Genomic DNA, 19336 nt, shown 5'->3' with positions numbered 1-19336 from the left:
GGTTGATTGATGTGAAAAGATGACACTACCTTTGGTAAGAAAGCGGGATTCGTCCGAAGTTCCGCTCTGTCATCATGAAACACCAAATACGGTGGCTTGCATGACAAGGAACCCAAATCTGAAACACGCCTTGCCGAAGCTAAGGCTAGAAGAAAAATTGTTTTCCAAGTGAGAAACTTTATATCCACTTGCTGTAAGGGTTCAAAATATGAAGACTAAGAAATCTAAAACAAGATTCAAGTCCCATGGCGCTGTAGGTGGAATGAATGGAGGCTGTACTCTGAGGACACCTTGTAGAAAAGTGTGTACTGACGGCAATAGAGCCAATCGTCTTTGAAAATAAATTGACAACGCAGATACCTGCACCTTTAGTGTAGATAAACGCAGTCCTCCATCTAACCCCATCTGTAGAAATAACAAAAGACGGGATAACTTGAAAGATGATGTCGGAAACTTCCGAGCTTCACACCAACCTATATAGGCACGCCAAATTCTGTAATAATGAGCTGCCGTAACCGGCTTCCTAGCTCGTAACATGGTTGGTATAACCGATACTGTAATGCCCTCTCTTCTTCAGAGGGCGGTCTCAACAGCCACGCTAAATCGGGGTAAAAGAACGGACCCTGTTGCAACAGGTCTGGACGTAGTAGGAGCGCCCAAGGATCGTCTGCGATTAGTCCGCGGAGATCCGAGAACCAAGCTCTCCGAGACCAATGAGGCACCACTAGTATGACTATGACGGACTCTCTTTTGATCCGTTTTAGCAACCGAGAGAGCAGCGGAAACGGTGGAAACAGATACACGAGGCTGTACAGCCACGAGATTGTGAGAGCATCAACCGCCACTGCCCTTGGATCTCTCGTTCTGGACACATAGTGGGGCGTTTGTAATTGTGGCGAGATGCCATCAGGTCCACCTGAGGGTAACCCCACCTGTGGACCAACCTTTGAACCACCTCTGGATTTAATGCCCATTCTCCTGGATGAAAATCCCGACGGCTGAGATAATCCGCCTCCCAGTTGTCCACTCCCAGAAGGAACCCTGCCGACAATATCACCTGGTGGTATTTTGGCCAATTGAGGATTCGAGCTACTTCCCGCATTGCCATGCGGCTTCTCATTCCTCCTTGGTTGTTGATGTATGCGACTGCCGTCGCGTTGTCTGACTGCACTTGGACAGTCTGAGACCTTGTCGTAGTGCATTGTAAATTGCGCGGAGTTCCAGGACATTTATAGACAGCAATTTGTCGTGATCCGCCCAGAGACCCTGTCGCTGACAATTTTGAACTACAGCTCCCCAACCTCTGAGACTCACGTTCGCCGTTAGAATTATTCAATTCCAGCCGCCGCCTGCGGTTAAATTGTGTACCTTGAGCCCCAGAGTAGAGACACCCTCGCCCTTGCCGACAACCTCACCCTGTAGGGAATCTGCAGATGCGAGGCCGACCACTGTGCGAGCACATGCTGTTGAAATGGACGCGAGTGAAATCTTCCGAACTGAAGCGCTTCGAAAGCCACCACCATTGTTCCTAATAGGCGAATACACAAAATGTACAGAGAGTGTGCGTGGCTTGAGCACTAATTGTACCAGATGGCGAATAATCTGTACTTTCTGTTGTAGTAGGTAAATTCTTTGATTTACCGTATCGAGAATCATACCTAGGAATTGAAGTCGTTGAGACGGAATTAGATGCGATTTCTTGAAGTTGACACTCCAACCGTGGTGTACGTTAGCAGCGCAAGTTGGAGGAGCATCTGTTGAGACGGAGCTTTTATGAGCAGATTGTCTAAGTACGAAACGATTGTCACTGCCAGGGATCTGAGATGAGCTATCATCACAGACATCACTTTGGTGAATACCCGAGGCGCTGACGAGAGGCCAAACGGTAGAGCCTGTTAATGGTTGTGGCGTATTGCAAAACGCAAGAACCTCTGATGAGGTGACCAAATCGGAATGTGTAAGTACGCATCCTTGAGATCAAGCGCAATCATGCAATCTTGTGGCTTCAAATCTGCAATTACTGACCGCAGAAAATCCATCTTCAATCTGTATTAAGTGACTTACTGATTGAGACTGACGGAGCCCTCTGGCTTCGGTACCACAAACAGACGGGAATAATAACCCTGACCTTGTTGGTGTACCAGGGCTGGAATTAAAAACTGCTGAATCCAGCAGAGACTGAACGGCAATCTGCCAAAACGCCTTCTTGTCGTCCGACAGAGACAGTCCTGTCTTGAAAAAGCGCAGTGGCGGGAGACAGGTTTCTTTTAACACTAAATTGCGGATACATCCATCAGTGGATGTCTGGAATCCCGGCAAATGTAACGTCTGAAGGCGCGCTCCCACAATTGAAAATCCGAGATGGCCTTGGAGCCCGTCAAGCCACTGGCTTGTTGTTGACTTTAGCGCCCTGGCGTTACAAGGCATGGCTGTTTCTCTACCACAGCCTTGAAAGGACTGAAGTCTAAAGGCTTTGAACGCCGGAGCCGAGTATTTTCATCTTGGTACCGGTGGAGGCAATGGCAGGAAACTAGATTCCGTGCAGCGGCACCATCTCGGACCGATGTTTTTTGTAGAAACTGGGAAGGGATGCGTCTTAAGTTGTAAAAATAAAAATATTCACTAAGTGTGGGAGCCCCCCACACCAGCCCTGTTGCTCCGACGAGCACAGAAAAAAACACTGAGGTACTCGGGGAGTATGGAGGGGAGGAGTGTTACTGAATTTGAATATCCAGTGCCATGTTCGTCCTAGAGGATGCTGGGGACTTCGTAAGAACCATGGGGATTATACCAAAGCTCCAAAACGGGCAGGAGAGTGCGGATGACTCTGCAGCACTGATTGAGCAAACATGAGGTCCTCATCAGCCAGGGTATCAAACTTGTAGAACTTTGCAAAGGTGTTTGAACCCGACCAAGTCGCCACTCGGCAAAGCTGTAACGCCGAGACACCTCGGGCAGCCGCCCAAGAAGAGCGCACCTTCCTAGTGGAGTGGGCCTTTACAGAATTCGGTAACGCCAATCCAGCCGTAGAATGAGCCTGCTGAATCGTGTTACAGATCCAGCGAGCAATAGTCTGCTTAGAAGCAGGAGCGCCTACCTTGTTGGCTGCATACAGGACAAACAGTGCCTCTGTTTTCCTAACCCGAGCCGTTCTGGCCACATAAACTTTCAAAGCCCTGACGACATCAAGGAACTCGGAATCCTCCAAGTCCCACGTAGCCACAGGCACCACAATAGGTTGGTTCATATGAAAAGATGAAACCACCTTGAGCAAAAATTGAGGACGAGTCCGCAACTCCGCTCTATCCACATGGAAAATCAGATAGGGGCTTTTGTGCGATAAAGCCGCCAACGCAGACACTCCCCTTGCCGATGCCAAGGCCAACAGCATGACCTCTTTCCAAGTGAGAAACTTTAATTCCACCATTTAAAGAGGCTCAAACCAGTGAGACTTAAGGAACCGCTACACCACGTTAAGGTCCCAGGGTACCACTGGAGGTACAAAAGGAGGCTGGATATGCAGCACTCCCTTCACAAAGGTCTGTACTTCTGGGAGAGAAGCCAATTCCTTCTGAAAGAAAATGGATAGGGCCGAAATCTGAACCTTAATGGAGCCTAATTTTAGGCCCAAATTCACTCCAGACTGTAGGAAGTGAAGGAAACGGCCCAGATGGAATTCTTCCGGAGGAGCATTCCTGGACTCACACCAAGATACATACTTCCGCTATATACGGTGATAATGTTTTGCTGTCACGTCCTTTCTAGCCTTTATTAGAGTAGGAATGACCTCATCCGGAATGCCCTTTTCTGCTAGGATCCGGCGTTCAACCGCCATGCCGTCAAACGCAGCCGCGGTAAGTCTTGGAACAGACAGGGCCCCTGTTGTAACAGGTCCTCTCTGAGAGGAGGCGGCCACGGATCTTCTGTGAGCATTTCCTGCAGATCCGGATACCAGGCCCTTCGAGGCCAATCTGGAACAATGAGAATTGTCTGTACTCCTCTTCGTCTTATGATTCTCAATATCTTGGAGATGAGAGGAAGAGGAGGAAACACATAGACCGACTGGAACACCCACGGTGTCACCAGGGCGTCCACTGCCACCGCCTGAGGGTCCCTTGACCTTGCGCAATACCTCGGTAGTTTCTTGTTGAGGCGTGACGCCATCATGTCTATCTGAGGCAGTCCCCACTGACTTGCAATCTCTGTGAAGACTTCCTGATGAAGTCCCCACTCTCCTGGATGTAGATGGTGTCTGCTGAGGAAGTCTGCTTCCCAGTTGTCCACTCCCGGAATGAAGACTGGTGTCAGAGCGTTTACATGATTTTCCGCCCAGCGAAGAATCCTGGTGGCTTCTGCCATTGCCACTCTGCTCTTTGTTCCGCCTTGGCGGTTTACATGAGCCACTGCGGTGATGTTGTCTGACTGAATCAGAACCGGTAGGTCGCGAAGCAAATTCTCCGCTTGACGAAGGCTGTTGTATATGGCCCTTAACTCCAGTACGTTGATGTGAAGACAAGCCTCCTGGCTTGACCAGAGACCTTGGAAGTTTCTTCCGTGTGACTGCTCCCCAACCTCGGAGGCTCGCGTCAGTGGTTACCAGAACCCAGTCCTGAATGCCGAACCTGCTCTGCAGCCACCACAGTAGAGATACCCTGGCCCTGGGGGACAGGCTGATCATCTGATGAATCTGTAGATATGACCCGGACCACTTGTCCAGAAGGTCCCATTGAAAAGTCCTCGCATGGAACCTGCCGAATGGAATGGCCTCGTAAGACGCCACCATCTTTCCCAGAACTCGAGTGCAGTGATGCACCGACACCCTTTTTGGCTTCAAGAGGTCCCTGACCAAATTCATGAGTTCTTGGGCCTATTCCATCGGGAGATAAACCCTTTTCTGGTCTGTATCCAGAATCATGCCTAAGAAAGGCAAACGGGTCATTGGCACCAACTGTGACTTCGGGATATTGAGAATCCAGCCGTGCTGCTGCAACACCCTCAGGGAAAGTGATACTCTGTTCAGCAACTGCTCTCTTGATCTCGCTTTTATTAGGAGATCGTCCAAGTACGGGATAATTGTGACACCCTGCTTGCGCAGGAGCACCATCATTTCCGCCATTACCTTGGTGAAAATCCTCGGGGCCGTGGAAAGCCCAAACGGCAACGTCTGAAAGTGGTAATGACAATCCTGTACAGCAAATCTCAGGAACACCTGATGAGGCGGCTATATGGGGACATGAAGGTATGCATCATTTATGTCCAGGGACACCATATAATCCCCCCCTTCCAGGCTGGCGATGATCGCTCTGAGCGATTCCATCTTGAACTTGAACCTTTTTAAGTATAGGTTTATGGATTTTAAATTTAAAATGGGTCTGACCGAACCGTCCGGTTTCGGGACTACAAACAGGGTTGAGTAATACCCCATCCCCTGCTGAAGCAGGGGAACTTTGACCACCACTTGTTGAAGACACAATTTTTGAATTGCATTTAAAACTATCTCCCTCTCTGGGGGAGAAGCCGGTAGGGCCGATTTGAAAAACCGGCGAGGAGGCACCTCTTCGAATTCCAGCATATAACCCTGGGAAAAAAATTCTATTGCCCAGGATCCACCTGTGAGTGAACCCAGACGTGGCTGAAAAGTCGAAGATGTGCCCCCACTGGGGCGGACTCCCTCAGCGGAGCCCCAGCGTCACGCAGTGGATTTTGTAGAGGCCGGGGAGGACTTCTGCTCCTGGGAACTAGCTGTGGTTGGCAGCTTTTTCCCCCTGCCCTTACCTCTGGCAAGAAAGGAAGATCCCCGTACTCTCTTGGGTTTATGCGACCGAAAAGACTGCATCTGATAATGTGGCGTTTTCTTAGGCTGTGAGGAAACATAAGGCTAAAAAGTTGATTTACCTGCCGTAACTGTGGAAACTAGGTCCGCGAGACCTTCCCAAAACAATTCCTCACCCTTGTAAAGGCAAAACCTCCATATGCCTCTTCGAGTCGGCATCACCCGTCCATTGTCGGGTCCATAGGGCGCGTCTAGCAGAAATCGCCATAGCGTTGGCTCTGGAACCCAGTAGGCCAACGTCTCTCTGAGCATCTCTCATATATAGGACAGCATCTTTAATATGACCCAGGGTCAATCAAATGGTTTCCTTATCCAGCGTATCTTTATCAGCAGATAAGGTATCTGTCCACGCTGCTGCAGCGCTACAAACCCAAGCCGACGCTATCGCCGGTCTGAGTAAGGTACCAGTATGTGTGTAAATTGACTTCAAGGTAGTCTCCTGCCTGCGATCAGCAGGATCCTTGAGGGTTGCGGTATCTTGAGATGGCAGCGCTACCTTTTTGGATAAGCATGTCAACGCTTTGTCCACCCTTGGGGAGGATTCCCACCGTATCCTGTCCTTAGCCGGGAAAGGATACGCCATAAGAATCCTTTTGGGAATCTGCAGTTTTTTGTCTGGAGATTCCCAAGCCTTTTCAAATAACTCGTTCAGCTCATGAGATGGGGGAAAGGTTACCTCAAGTTTCTCTTCCTTATACATGCGCACCCTCGTGTCAGGGACAGAGGGGTCATCTGTGATATGTAACACCTCCTTTATTGCAATAATCATGTAATGAATACTGTTAGCCAATTTTGGCTGCAACTTCGCATCATAGTCGACACTGGAGTCAGAATCCGTGTCGGTATCCGTGTCTACAACTTGGGATAGTGGGCGCTTTTGAGACCCAGAAGGTCCCTGCGACATAGTAAAAGGCAGGGCTAGACTCCCTGAACATTCCCTGGACTCTGCTATGTCCAACCTCTTGTGTAATAAATTCACATTTGCATTTATAACATTCCACATATCCACCCAGTCAGGTGTCGGCGTTGCCAACGGAGACACCACACTAATTTGCTCCACCTCCTCCCTATTAGAGCCTTCCGCTTCAGACATGCCGACACATGCGTACCGACACCCAACACACTCAGGGAAATCTCTAAGCTGGAGACAGTTCCCCCACAAGGCCCTTAGGAGAGAGGGAGAGAGGGAGAGAGGGAGAGAGGGAGAATGCCAGCACACACACAGCACCAATGACTTTGGAAAAAAAACCCAGACAGCGCTTTATATATATTGGACTATAATTAATATATATATATATATATATATATATATATATATATATATATATATATATATATATATATATATATATATATATATATATATATATATATATATATATATTATAATAAGAATTTACTTACCGATAATTCTATTTCTCGTAGTCCGTAGTGGATGCTGGGAACTCCGTAAGGACCATGGGGAATAGCGGCTCCGCAGGAGACTGGGCACAAAATTAAAGCTTTAGGACTACCTGGTGTGCACTGGCTCCTCCCCCTATGACCCTCCTCCAAGCCTCAGTTAGGATACTGTGCCCGGACGAGCGTACACAATAAGGAAGGATTTTGAATCCCGGGTAAGACTCATACCAGCCACACCAATCACACCGTACAACCTGTGATCTGAACCCAGTTAACAGCATGATAACAGAGGAGCCTCTGAAAAGATGGCTCACAACAATAATAACCCGATTTTTGTAACAATAACTATGTACAAGTATTGCAGACAATCCGCACTTGGGATGGGCGCCCAGCATCCACTACGGACTACGAGAAATAGAATTATCGGTAAGTAAATTCTTATTTTCTCTGACGTCCTAGTGGATGCTGGGAACTCCGTCAGGACCATGGGGATTATACCAAAGCTCCCAAACGGACGGGAGAGTGCGGATGACTCTGCAGCACCGAATGAGAGAACTCCAGGTCCTCCTCAGCCAGGGTATCAAATTTGTAGAATTTAGCAAACGTGTTTGCCCCTGACCAAGTAGCTGCTCGGCAAAGTTGTAAAGCCGAGATCCCTCGGGCAGCCGCCCAAGATGAGCCCACCTTCCTTGTGGAATGGGCTTTTACAGATTTTGGCTGTGGCAGGCCTGCCACAGAATGTGCAAGCTGAATTGTACTACAAATCCAACGAGCAATAGTCTGCTTAGAAGCAGGAGCACCCAGCTTGTTGGGTGCATACAGGATAAACAGCGAGTCAGATTTTCTGACTCCAGCCGTCCTGGAAACATATATTTTCAGGGCCCTGACTACGTCCAGCAACTTGGAGTTCTCCAAGTCCCTAGTAGCCGCAGGTACCACAATAGGCTGGTTCAAGAGAAACGCTGAAACCACCTTAGGGAGAAATTGAGGACGAGTCCTCAATTCTGCCCTGTCCGTATGAAAAATTAGGTAAGGGCTTTTATAGGATAAAGCCGCCAATTCTGAGACACGCCTGGCTGAAGCCAGGGCCAACAGCATTGCCACTTTCCATGTGAGATATTTTAAGTCCACAGTGGTGAGTGGTTCAAACCAATGTGATTTTAGGAACCCCAAAACTACATTGAGATCCCAAGGTGCCACTGGAGGCACAAAAGGAGGCTGTATATGCAGTACCCCCTTGACAAACGTCTGAACTTCAGGAACTGAAGCCAGTTCTTTCTGGAAGAAAATCGACAGGGCCGAAATTTGAACCTTAATGGACCCTAATTTTAGGCCCATAGACCGTCCTGTTTGCAGGAAATGCAGGAAACGACCCAGTTGAAATTCCTCTGTAGGGGCCTTCCTGGCCTCGCACCACGCAACATATTTACGCCAAATACGGTGATAATGCTGTACGGTTACATCCTTCCTGGCTTTGATCAGGGTAGGGATGACTTCATCCGGAATGCCTTTTTCCTTCAGGATCCGGCGTTCAACCGCCATGCCGTCAAACGCAGCCGCGGTAAGTCTTGGAACAGACAGGGTCCCTGCTGGAGCAGGTCCCTTCTTAGAGGTAGAGGCCACGGGTCCTCTGTGAGCATCTCTTGAAGTTCCGGGTACCAAGTCCTTCTTGGCCAATCCGGAGCCACGAGTATAGTCCTTACTCCTCTCCTTCTTATGATTCTCAGTACCTTGGGTATGAGAGGCAGAGGAGGGAACACATACACTGACTGGTACACCCACGGTGTTACCAGAGCGTCCACAGCTATTGCCTGAGGGTCCCTTGACCTGGCACAATACCTGTCTAGTTTTTTGTTGAGGCGGGACGCCATCATGTCCACCTTTGGTTTTTCCCAACGGTTCACAATCATGTGGAAGACTTCTTGGTGAAGTCCCCACTCTCCCGGGTGGAGGTCGTGTCTGCTGAGGAAGTCTGCTTCCCAGTTGTCCACTCCCGGAATGAACACTGCTGACAGTGCTATCACATGATTTTTCCGCCCAGCGAAGAATCCTTGCAACTTCTGCCATTGCCCTCCTGCTTCTTGTGCCGCCCTGTCTGTTTACGTGGGCGACTGCCGTGATGTTGTCTGACTGGATCAGCACCGGCTGACCTTGAAGCAGAGGTCTTGCTAGGCTTAGAGCAATGTAGATGGCCCTTCGCTCCAGGATATTTATGTGAAGTGATGTCTCCAGGCTTGACCACAAGCCCTGGAAATTTCTTCCCTGTGTGACTGCTCCCCAGCCTCTCAGGCTGGCATCCGTGGTCACCAGGACCCAGTCCTGAATGCCGAATCTGCGGCCCTCTAGAAGATGAGCACTCTGCAACCACCACAGGAGAGACACCCTTGTCCTTGGTGATTATCCGCTGATGCATCTGAAGATGCGACCCGGACCATTTGTCTAGCAGATCCCACTGGAAGGCTCTTGCGTGGAATCTGCCGAATGGGATTGCTTCGTAAGAAGCCACCATCCTTCCCAGGACCCTTGTGCATTGATGCACTGAGACTTGGCCTGGTTTTAGGAGATTTCTGACTAGTTCGGATAACTCCCTGGCTTTCTCCTCCGGGAGAAACACCTTTTTCTGGACTGTGTCCAGGATCATCCCTAGGAATAGAAGTCGTGTCGTCGGGATCAGCTGCGATTTTGGAATATTGAGAATCCAACCGTGCTGGCGCAGCACTATCTGAGATAGTGCTACCCCGACTTCCAACTGTTCCCTGGATCTTGCCCTTATCAGGAGATCGTCCAAGTAAGGGATAACTAAAACTCCCTTCCTTCGAAGGAGTATCATCATTTCGGCCATTACCTTGGTAAAGACCCGGGGTGCCGTGGACAATCCAAACGGCAGCGTCTGAAACTGATAGTGACAGTTCTGTACCACAAACCTGAGGTACCCTTGGTGAGAAGGGTAAATTGGGACATGTAGGTAAGCATCTTTGATGTCCAGAGACACCATATAGTCCCCTTCTTCCAGGTTTGCAATCACTGCTCTGAGTGACTCCATCTTGAATTTGAACCCTTGTATGTAAGTGTTCAAGGATTTTAGGTTTAAAATTGGTCTCACCGAGCCGTCCGGCTTCGGTACCACAAATAGTGTGGAATAGTACCCCTTTCCCTGTTGTAGGAGGGGTACCTTGATTATCACCTGCTGGGAATACAGCTTGTGAATGGCTTCCAATACTGCCTCCCTGTCTGAGGGAGACGTCGGTAAAGCAGACTTTAGAAAACGGCGAGGGGGAGACGTCTCGAATTCCAATTTGTACCCCTGAGATACCACCTGAAGGATCCAGGGGTCCACTTGCGAGTGGGCCCACTGCGCACTGAACTTCTTGAGACGGGCCCCCACCGTGCCTGAGTCCGCTTGTAAAGCCCCAGCGTCATGCTGAGGACTTTGCGGAGGCGGGAGAGGGCTTTTGTTCCTGGGAACTGGCTGTTTGTTGCAGCCTTTTTCCTCTCCCTCTGCCACGGGGCAGAAATGAGGCGCCCTTTGCCCGCTTGCCCTTATGGGGCCGAAAGGACTGCGCCTGATAATACGGCGTCTTCTTAGGTTGAGAAGCTACCTGGGGTAAAAATTTGGATTTTCCAGCAGTTGCCGTGGCTACCAGGTCTGATAGACCTACCCCAAATAACTCCTCCCCCTTATAAGGCAATACTTCCATGTGCCTTTTAGAATCCGCATCACCTGACCACTGCCGCGTCCATAAACCTCTTCTTGCAGAAATGGACAGCGCGCTAACTCTTGATGCCAGTCGGCAAATATCCCTCTGTGCATCACGCATATATAGAAATGCATCCTTCAAATGCTCTATAGTCAGTAATATACTGTCCCTATCTAGGGTATCAATATTTTCAGTCAGGGAATCCGACCACGCCAGGCCCGCACTGCACATCCAGGCTGAGGCGATTGCTGGTCGCAGTATAACACCCGTGTGAGAGTATATACATTTTAGGATATTCTCCAGCTTTCTATCGGCAGGTTCCTTTAGGGCGGCCGTATCAGGAGAGGGTAGTGCTACCTGTTTAGACAAGCGTGTGAGCGCTTTATCCACCCTAGGGGGTGTTTCCCAACGTGCCCTATCCTCTGGCGGGAAAGGGTACGATGCCAATAACCTTTTAGGAATTATCAGTTTTTTATCGGGGGAAACCCACGCCTCATCACACACTTCATTTAATTCCTCGGATACAGGAAAAACTACAGGCAGTTTTTGCTCACCAAACATAATACCCTTTTTAGTGGTACTTGTATTATCAGAGATATGCAATACATTTTTCATTGCTTCAATCATGTAACGTGTGGCCCTAGTGGAAGTCACGTTTGTCTCCTCATCATCGACACTGGAGTCAGTATCCGTGTCTGTGTCTGCCATTTTAGGTAACGGGCGTTTTAAAGCCCCTGATGGCGTTTGAGACCCCTGGACAGGCACAAGCTGAGTAGCCGGCTGTCTCATGTCGTCAACTGTCTGTCGTAAAGAGCTGACACTGTCACGCAATTCCTTCCATAAGCTCATCCACTCAGGTGTCTACTCCCTAGGGGGTGACAACTCTATAATAGGCAATTGCTCTGCCTCCATCTCATTTTCCTCCTCAAACATGTCGACACAATCGTACCGACACACCGCACACACACAGGGAATGCTCTGATAGAGGACAGGACCCCACTAGCCCTTTGGGGAGACAGAGGGAGAGTATGCCAGCACACACCAGAGCGCTATATATAGACAGGAATACCACTATAAAATGTGCTTTTCCCTTTATAGCTGCTGTTAGTATTAAAACTGCGCCAAATTAGTGCCCCCCTCTCTTTTTTACCCTTTTCTGTAGTGCAGGACTGCAGGGGAGAGTCAGGGAGACGTCCTTCCAGCGGAGCTGTGATGGAAAATGGCGCCCGTGTGCTGAGGAGATAGGCTCCGCCCCCTTCTCGGCGGCCTTTTCTCCCGCTTTTTGGTGAGTCCTGGCAGGGGTTAAAATACATCCATATAGCCCTGGGGGTTATATGTGGTGTATTTATGCCAGCCAAGGTGTTTACATTGCTGCTCAGGGCGCCCCCCCCTAGCGCCCTGCACCCTCAGTGACCGAAGTGTGAAGTGTGCCTGAGTAACAATGGCGCACAGCTGCAGTGCTGTGCGCTACCTTGTTGAAGACTGAGGTCTTCTGCCGCCGATTTTTCCGGACCTCTTCTTGCTTCTGGCTCTGTAAGGGGGCCGGCGGCGCGGCTCTGGGACCGAGCTCCGAGGCTGGGCCTGTGTTCGGTCCCTCTGGAGCTAATGGTGTTCAGTAGCCTAAGAAGCCCAAGCTGGCTGCAAGCAGGCAGGTTCGCTTCTTCTCCCCTTAGTCCCTCGATGCAGTGAGCCTGTTGCCAGCAGGTCTCACTGAAAATAAAAAACCTAAAACTAAACTTTCACTAAGAAGCTCAGGAGAGCCCCTAGTGTGCACCCTTCTCGGCCGGGCACAAAAATCTAACTGAGGCTTGAAAGAGGGTCATATGGGGAGGAGCCAGTGCACACCAGGTAGTCCTAAAGCTTTACTTTTGTGCCCAGTCTCCTGCGGAGCCGCTATTCCCCATGGTCCTTACGGAGTTCCCAGCATCCACTAGGACGTCAGAGAAAATAAATAAATAAATATATATATATATATATATAAATATACATGTGAATATAGGGATATAGAGATATAGGGATATAGAGATATATATATAGCAACAAATTATGTGCGCCCCCCCCCCCTTCTTTAAATCCCTCTGTCACTGTGTTCAGCAGGGGAGAGTCCGGGGAGCCAGCTTCTCAGCGTGTGTTGTGGAGAAAATGGCGCTGGTAAGTGCTGAGGATCAAGCTCCGCCCCCTCAGTGGCGGGTTTCAGTCCCGCTCGAATCCATTCAAAAACTAGCGGGGGATACTCATACTGCTCACAAAGCCAATATATCTAGTTTTACCAGTCCCAGAGGTGTAAGTTGCTGCCCAGGGCGCCCCCCCCCCCCCCCCTGCACCCATCAGTGCCTGTCGTGTGCGTTCTGTGTGGGAGCAATGGCGCGCAGCATTACCTCAGTGAAGATCTGAAGTCTTCTGCCGCCTCTGAAGTCTTCTTATCTTCTTATACTCACCCGGTTTCTATCTTCCGGCTCTGTGAGGAGGACGGCGGCGCGGCTCCGGGACGAACAGCGAGGAGAGACCTGCGTTCCGACTCCCTCTGGAGCTAATGGTGTCCAGTAGCCTAAGAAGCAGAGCCTAGCATTTAAGTAGGTCTGCTTCTCTCTCCTCAGTCCCTCGATGCAGGGAGCCTGTTGCCAGCAGTGCTCCCCGAAAATAAAAAACCTAACAAAATTCTTTCTTTCAGGAAACTCAGGAGAGCTCCCTGTAAGGCACCCAGTCTCCTCTGGGCACAGTATCAAACTGAGGTCTGGAGGAGGGGCATAGAGGGAGGAGCCAGTGCACACCCATATCTAAAGTTCTTTTTAGTGCCCATGTCTCCTGTGGAGCCCGTCTATTCCCCATGGTCCTTACGGAGTCCCCAGCATCCTCTAGGCCGTAAGAGAAAAAAAAAAAAAAAAACACCTTAAAAAGTTGTGGAGATGAGTTGATCATGAGTCTGCCAACCATTACAATGTTGATGATTTGAACCCGTTGACCTTTTCCAGTTTCGACCTTTTGTCAGTGTCGACTTAATGCATGCCGACCACATGGGGTCCACCTAATATTTTGCTAGGGGATACAGCAGCTTTCAGTTGTACACATAATCGGTAAGGTTTATAAATACACTCGGCACAGTTCAGGTGCATACATACGGAGAGATTTTAACTATGAGAGATTCTGACTGAGCGTTTTCCCTTGAACTGGCAGTAGAAGATTTTGACTAACTTCACCAGCGATTTTGACCAACTTTACCGGCGATTTTGACTAACTCATTTAAGCAAGGGGATGCATTTTCTTTTCCAGCAACCTAGCCAAAATTGACTTGCCTGCACAGTCTATTTTTAGCAGCGATAGCGACCTGGCGGGGACACGCATCGCTATCTGTGTACACACAGAGCGATATGCACTACCTTTCTGAGCGATTTTGACTATACAGTCAAAATCGCTCAGCTATATCGCTCCGTGTGTATGAACCTTAAGATGTGAACAGTCTCTGGGTCGGGAGCACAAGATACACACCGCACAGCATCCAGTTTAGGCTGTGGTCTCTTCACTGCCCTTCTAGCTGGCTTAGGTTCTTCTTCTGTATTTTTCTGTCCCATGCTTTTCGTCCAGTCATCTTAGAAGAAAACACAAGGTATAATTATTGCTACACCAAATCAGAAAATGTAAAAATAGAATTTTAGTACCTACCGGTAAATCCTTTTCTCCTAGTCCGTAGAGGATGCTGGGGACTCCAAAAAGGACCATGGGGTATAGACGGGATCCGCAGGAGCTTGGGCACACTAAAAAGACTTTGACTGGGTGTGAACTGGCTCCTCCCTCTATGCCCCTCCTCCAGACCTCAGTTATAAAAACTGTGCCCAGGAGAAACGGACATTTTGAGGAAAGGATTTTTGTTTAAACTAAGGGCGAGAAACTTATCAGCCCACACCACAAACATACCGTACAACCGGAATATCAGGAAACCAGATAACAGTATGAATTAACAACAGCAACAAGCTGAATATAACTAATACACAACCCGCATGTAAACAAATTTAACCTGTAATACCATGCAAGTAACAGTCCGCACTGGGATGGGCGCCCAGCATCCTCTACGGACTAGGAGAAAAGGATTTACCGGTAGGTACTAAAATCCTATTTTCTCTTACGTCCTAGAGGATGCTGGGGACTCCAAAAGGACCATGGGGTCTATACCAAAGCCCCAGAACGGGCGGGAGAGTGCGGACAACTCTGCAGCACCGATTGAGCAAACATGAGGTCCTCATCAGCCAGGGTATCAAACTTGTAAAACTTAGCAAAGGTGTTTGAACTCAACCACGTAGCTGCTCGGCAAAGCTGAAGTGCCGAGACCCGTCGGGCAGCCGCCCAAGATGAGCCCACTTTTCTGGTAGAATGGGCCTTTACCGACTTCGGCAACGGTAGCCCAGCCGAAGAATGAGCTTGCTGAATCGTATTACAAATCCAGCGTGCAATAGTTTGCTTAGAAGCAGGATTTCCACTCTTGTTGGAAGCATACAGGACAAACAAAGCCTGTGTTTTTCTGGTAAGAGCCGTTCTGGCGACGTAAATTTTCAAAGCTCTTACAACATCAAGAGACTTTGGAACCGCCACAGCATCTGTAGCCACAGGCACCACAATAGGTTGGTTAATATGAAACGAAGAAACCACCTTCGGCAGAAATTGTTGACGAGTTCTCAATTCTGCTCTATCCGAATGGCAGATCAAATATGGACTCTTGTGAGATAAGGCCGCCAACTCTGACACTCGCTGGCAGATGCCAGAGCCAAAAGCATGACCACCTTCCAAGTGAGAAACTTTAACTCAACCTTACGCAAAGGTTCAAACCAGTGAGACATAAGAAACTGCAACTTTGATGGAACCCTATTTCAGGCCTGCATCGACGCCTGCCTGCAAAAAATGGAGAAACCGACCCAAGTGAAATTCCTCCACAGGAGCAGTTTTAGTTTCACACCACGAAACATACTTTCTCCAAATACGGTGATAATGTTTCGCCGTAACCTCCTTCCTAGCCGTAAGGAGAGTGGGGATGACCTCCCCAGGAATACCTTTTCGAGCTAAGATTTGGCGCTCAACTTCCACGCCGTCAAACGCAGCTGCGGTAAGTCCGGAAACACGCAGGGCCCCTGCAGTAACAAGTCCTCTCTTAGAGGAAGCGACCAAGGATCTTCCACAAACAATTCCCGAAGATCCGGATACCAGGCCCTGCGTGGCCAGTCTGGAACGACGAGAATCGCCTGAACCCTTGTTCGTCGTATGATCCCCAGCACCTTTGGAATGAGAGGAAGCGGAAAAAACACATGTACCGACTGAAACATCCATGGAGTTACCAGGGCGTCCACTGCACTGGCTTGGGGTCTCTTGACCTGGAACAAGACCTCAGAAGCTTCTTGTTGAGGCGAGACGCCATCATGTCTATCAGAGGAATTCCCTTCTGCAAATACCTCTTGGTGAAGAGCCCACTCTCCCGGATGGAGATCGTGTCAGCTGAGGAAGTCTGGTTCCCAGTTGTCCACGCCCGGGAGGAAGACTGCTGACAGAGCTCTGACGTGCTGTTCCGCCCAGCGAAGGATTCTTGTGGCCACCGCCATAGCCGCCCTGCTCCTTGTTCCGCCTTGGCGGTTTACGTTGTCCGACTGGATCAGGACAGGACGACCCTGAAGAAGGCTCTTTGCTTGTAGCAGGCCGTTGTAAATGGCTCTTAACTCGAGAACATTTATGTGGAGACAAGATTCCTGGTTCGACCATTTTCCCTGGAAATTTCGTCCTTGCGTGACTGCGCCCCAGCCTCGGAGACTTGCATCTGTTGTCAGCAGGACCCAGTCCTGGATTCCGAAACGGCGTCCCTTTAGAAGGTGAGAGCTTTGTAGCCACCACAGGAGCGAAATCCTGGCCCTGGAAGATAGACTTGTTTTCCGGTGCATGTGCAGGTGAGACCCGGACCATTTGTTCAGCAGATCCCACTGAAACACCCGGGCATGAAACCTGCCAAACGGAATAGCTTCGTAAGCCGCAGCAATCTTGCCCAGAACCCGAGTACATTGATGAATCGACACACTTGTCGGTCTCAGAAGCTCCCTGACCATTGTCTGTATTTACAGAGCTTTGTCTTCCGGAAGAAAGACTCTCTGTAACTCCAGGTCTAGAATTATGCCCAGAAAGGGCAGCCGAGTGGCCGGAACCAACTGAGACTTAGGCAGATTTAGAACCCAACCTTGTTGTCGCAGAACCCCCACAGAGACAGATCCACATTTCTTAACAACTGTTCCTCGGACCTCGCCTTTATCAGGAGATCGTCCAAGTACGGGATAATTGTAACCCCTTGCTTGCGAAGGAGAACCATCATCTCTGCCATGACCTTGGTGAAAACCCTCGGGCCGTGGAAAGCCCAAACGGCAACGTCTGAAATTGGTAATGACAATTCTGCATCGCAAATCTCAGGAAGGCCTGATGCGGAGGATATATCGGGACGTGTAAGTAGGCATCCTTTATGTCGACTGACGCCATAAACTCCCCCCCTTCTAGGCTGGAGATCACAGCTCGAAGAGATTCCATCTTGAACTTGAAAACTTTCAAGTATGGATTGAGGGATTTTAGGTTCAGAATCGGTCTGACCGAACCGTCTGGCTTCGGTACGACAAAGAGGCTCGATTAGAACCCCCTCCCCCCGTTGGGACGGGGGAGCGGGAACAATGACCCTCTGTTGACACAACTTTTGTATCGCAGCATTTACCACATCTCTTTCCGGAAGAGACACTGGCAAGGCCGAAATGAAAAAGTGGTGAGGGGGCATCTCCTGAAACTCCAGCTTGTATCCCTGAGACGCTATGTCTAGGACCCAAGGATCCAGGTCTGATTAAACCAAGACCTGACTGAAGATCCGTAGACGGCCCCCCACCGGCCCGGACTCCCGCAGGGGAGCCCCAGCGTCATGCGGTGGACTTGGCAGAGGAGGACTTTTGGTCCTGGGCGCCTGATACTGCAGGCGACTTCCTTCCCCTTCCTCTACCCTATGAAGCGAAGAAGGACGAGCCTTTTCCTCGCTTGTATTTATTGGGTCGAAAGGACTGCATCTGTTGATGGGGTGCCTTTTTCTGTTGTATGGGAACATAAGGAAGAAAATATGACTTACCCGCAGTCGCGGTAGACACCAGGTCAGCCAGGCCGTCACCAAACAAGACACTACCTTTGAAGCTTCCATATTTTTCTTGGAGTCGGCATCAGCATTCCATTGATGGATCCACAGAGCAGCCATGGCATTGGCTCTTGATCCCAAGAGACCAACATCCCTCGCCGCATCCTTCAGGTAAGATAACCAAGAGTCAAAAGAATATTATCTTTATCAAGGGTATCCATATCAGAAGCTAAATTATCAGCCCATTTAGCAATAGCACTACTCACCCATACAGACGCCACAGCAGGTCTGAGCAATGCACCCGTATTAACGAAAATGGCCTTCGAATGACGTTTCCAGCTTGCGATCCGCCGGATCCTTGAGAGCTGCCGTGTCAGGGGACGTAAGCGCCACCTTCTTAGACAAATGGGATAGAGCCTTGTCGACATTCGGAGACGACTCCCATTTTTCCCCATCATCGTAGGGGAAAGAATACGCCATGAAAATTCTCTTGGGAATCTGCCATCTCGTCTGGTGACTCCCAAGCCTTTTCACAAAGAGCATTCATTTCATGAGAGGGGGGAAACTTCACGATACGTCTCAATCATGTACTGAATACTCTTAACTAGCCTTTGGTGTAAAGTAGCCTCATTGAAATCGGAATCAGAATCCGTGTCGGTAGCCGTATCTACCATCTGGGTAAACGAACGCTTTTGTGACCCTGAAGGGGTCTGCACCTGAGTCAAAGCATCCTCCATGGATTTCCTCCATACTTGTGTCCGAGACTCAGATTTATCCAACCTCAATGAGGCCACATTTGCATTAAGTGCACTTAACATAGTATGTTAAGGTGTCGGCTGTGCCGACAGAGCCATTTCCAGCCCCTTTTTTGCGCCCCCAGTAACATCCTCCGGGGAGTAACACTCAACCTCAGACATGCCGACACGTAGTACCGACACACCCACACTGCCCAAACCAGGGGACAGACCCACAGGGAAGCCCGGAGAGAGAAACACAGAGGGAGTATGCCAGCTCACACCCCAGCGCCCATATATCACACCAATATAATATATGATGATAGCGTTGCCCTTAATTCTAAACAAGCACCAATCTATCTGTGCCCCCCCCCCCGTTTTGCTCCCTTTTACTTGAATGGAGCCTGGAGGTCCCGGCCAGCGTCTCATGCAGCGGCTGTGAATGAGAGAAAATGGCGCTGGTGAGCTGTGCGGCTAAGCCCCTCCCCTTACCGGCGCGCTTCAGTCCCGGGGGGGTATGAAAAACGGTGCCCGGGCACCGAAT

The 19336-nt window shown here is 49.6% G+C and overlaps 1 protein-coding gene across 2 annotated transcripts in view; it reads right to left on the bottom strand.

Moving 5' to 3' along the window:
- Window positions 1-19336, bottom strand: part of TIPIN (TIMELESS interacting protein) — a 144852-nt gene that overhangs the window by 78120 nt on the left and 47396 nt on the right. For both annotated transcript variants that reach the window (XM_063925573.1, XM_063925575.1), the window contains exon 3: window positions 14419-14518. In XM_063925573.1, the coding sequence (XP_063781643.1) occupies window positions 14419-14518 (100 nt within the window). The remainder of the gene's footprint in view (window positions 1-14418; window positions 14519-19336) is intronic.

The sequence above is a fragment of the Pseudophryne corroboree genome, chromosome 6 (assembly GCF_028390025.1).
Source record: "Pseudophryne corroboree isolate aPseCor3 chromosome 6, aPseCor3.hap2, whole genome shotgun sequence".
Lineage (NCBI taxonomy): Eukaryota > Metazoa > Chordata > Amphibia > Anura > Myobatrachidae > Pseudophryne > Pseudophryne corroboree.
The sequence above is the reverse complement of the archived record's forward strand: the minus strand, read 5'-3'. Positions and strand labels throughout refer to the sequence as shown.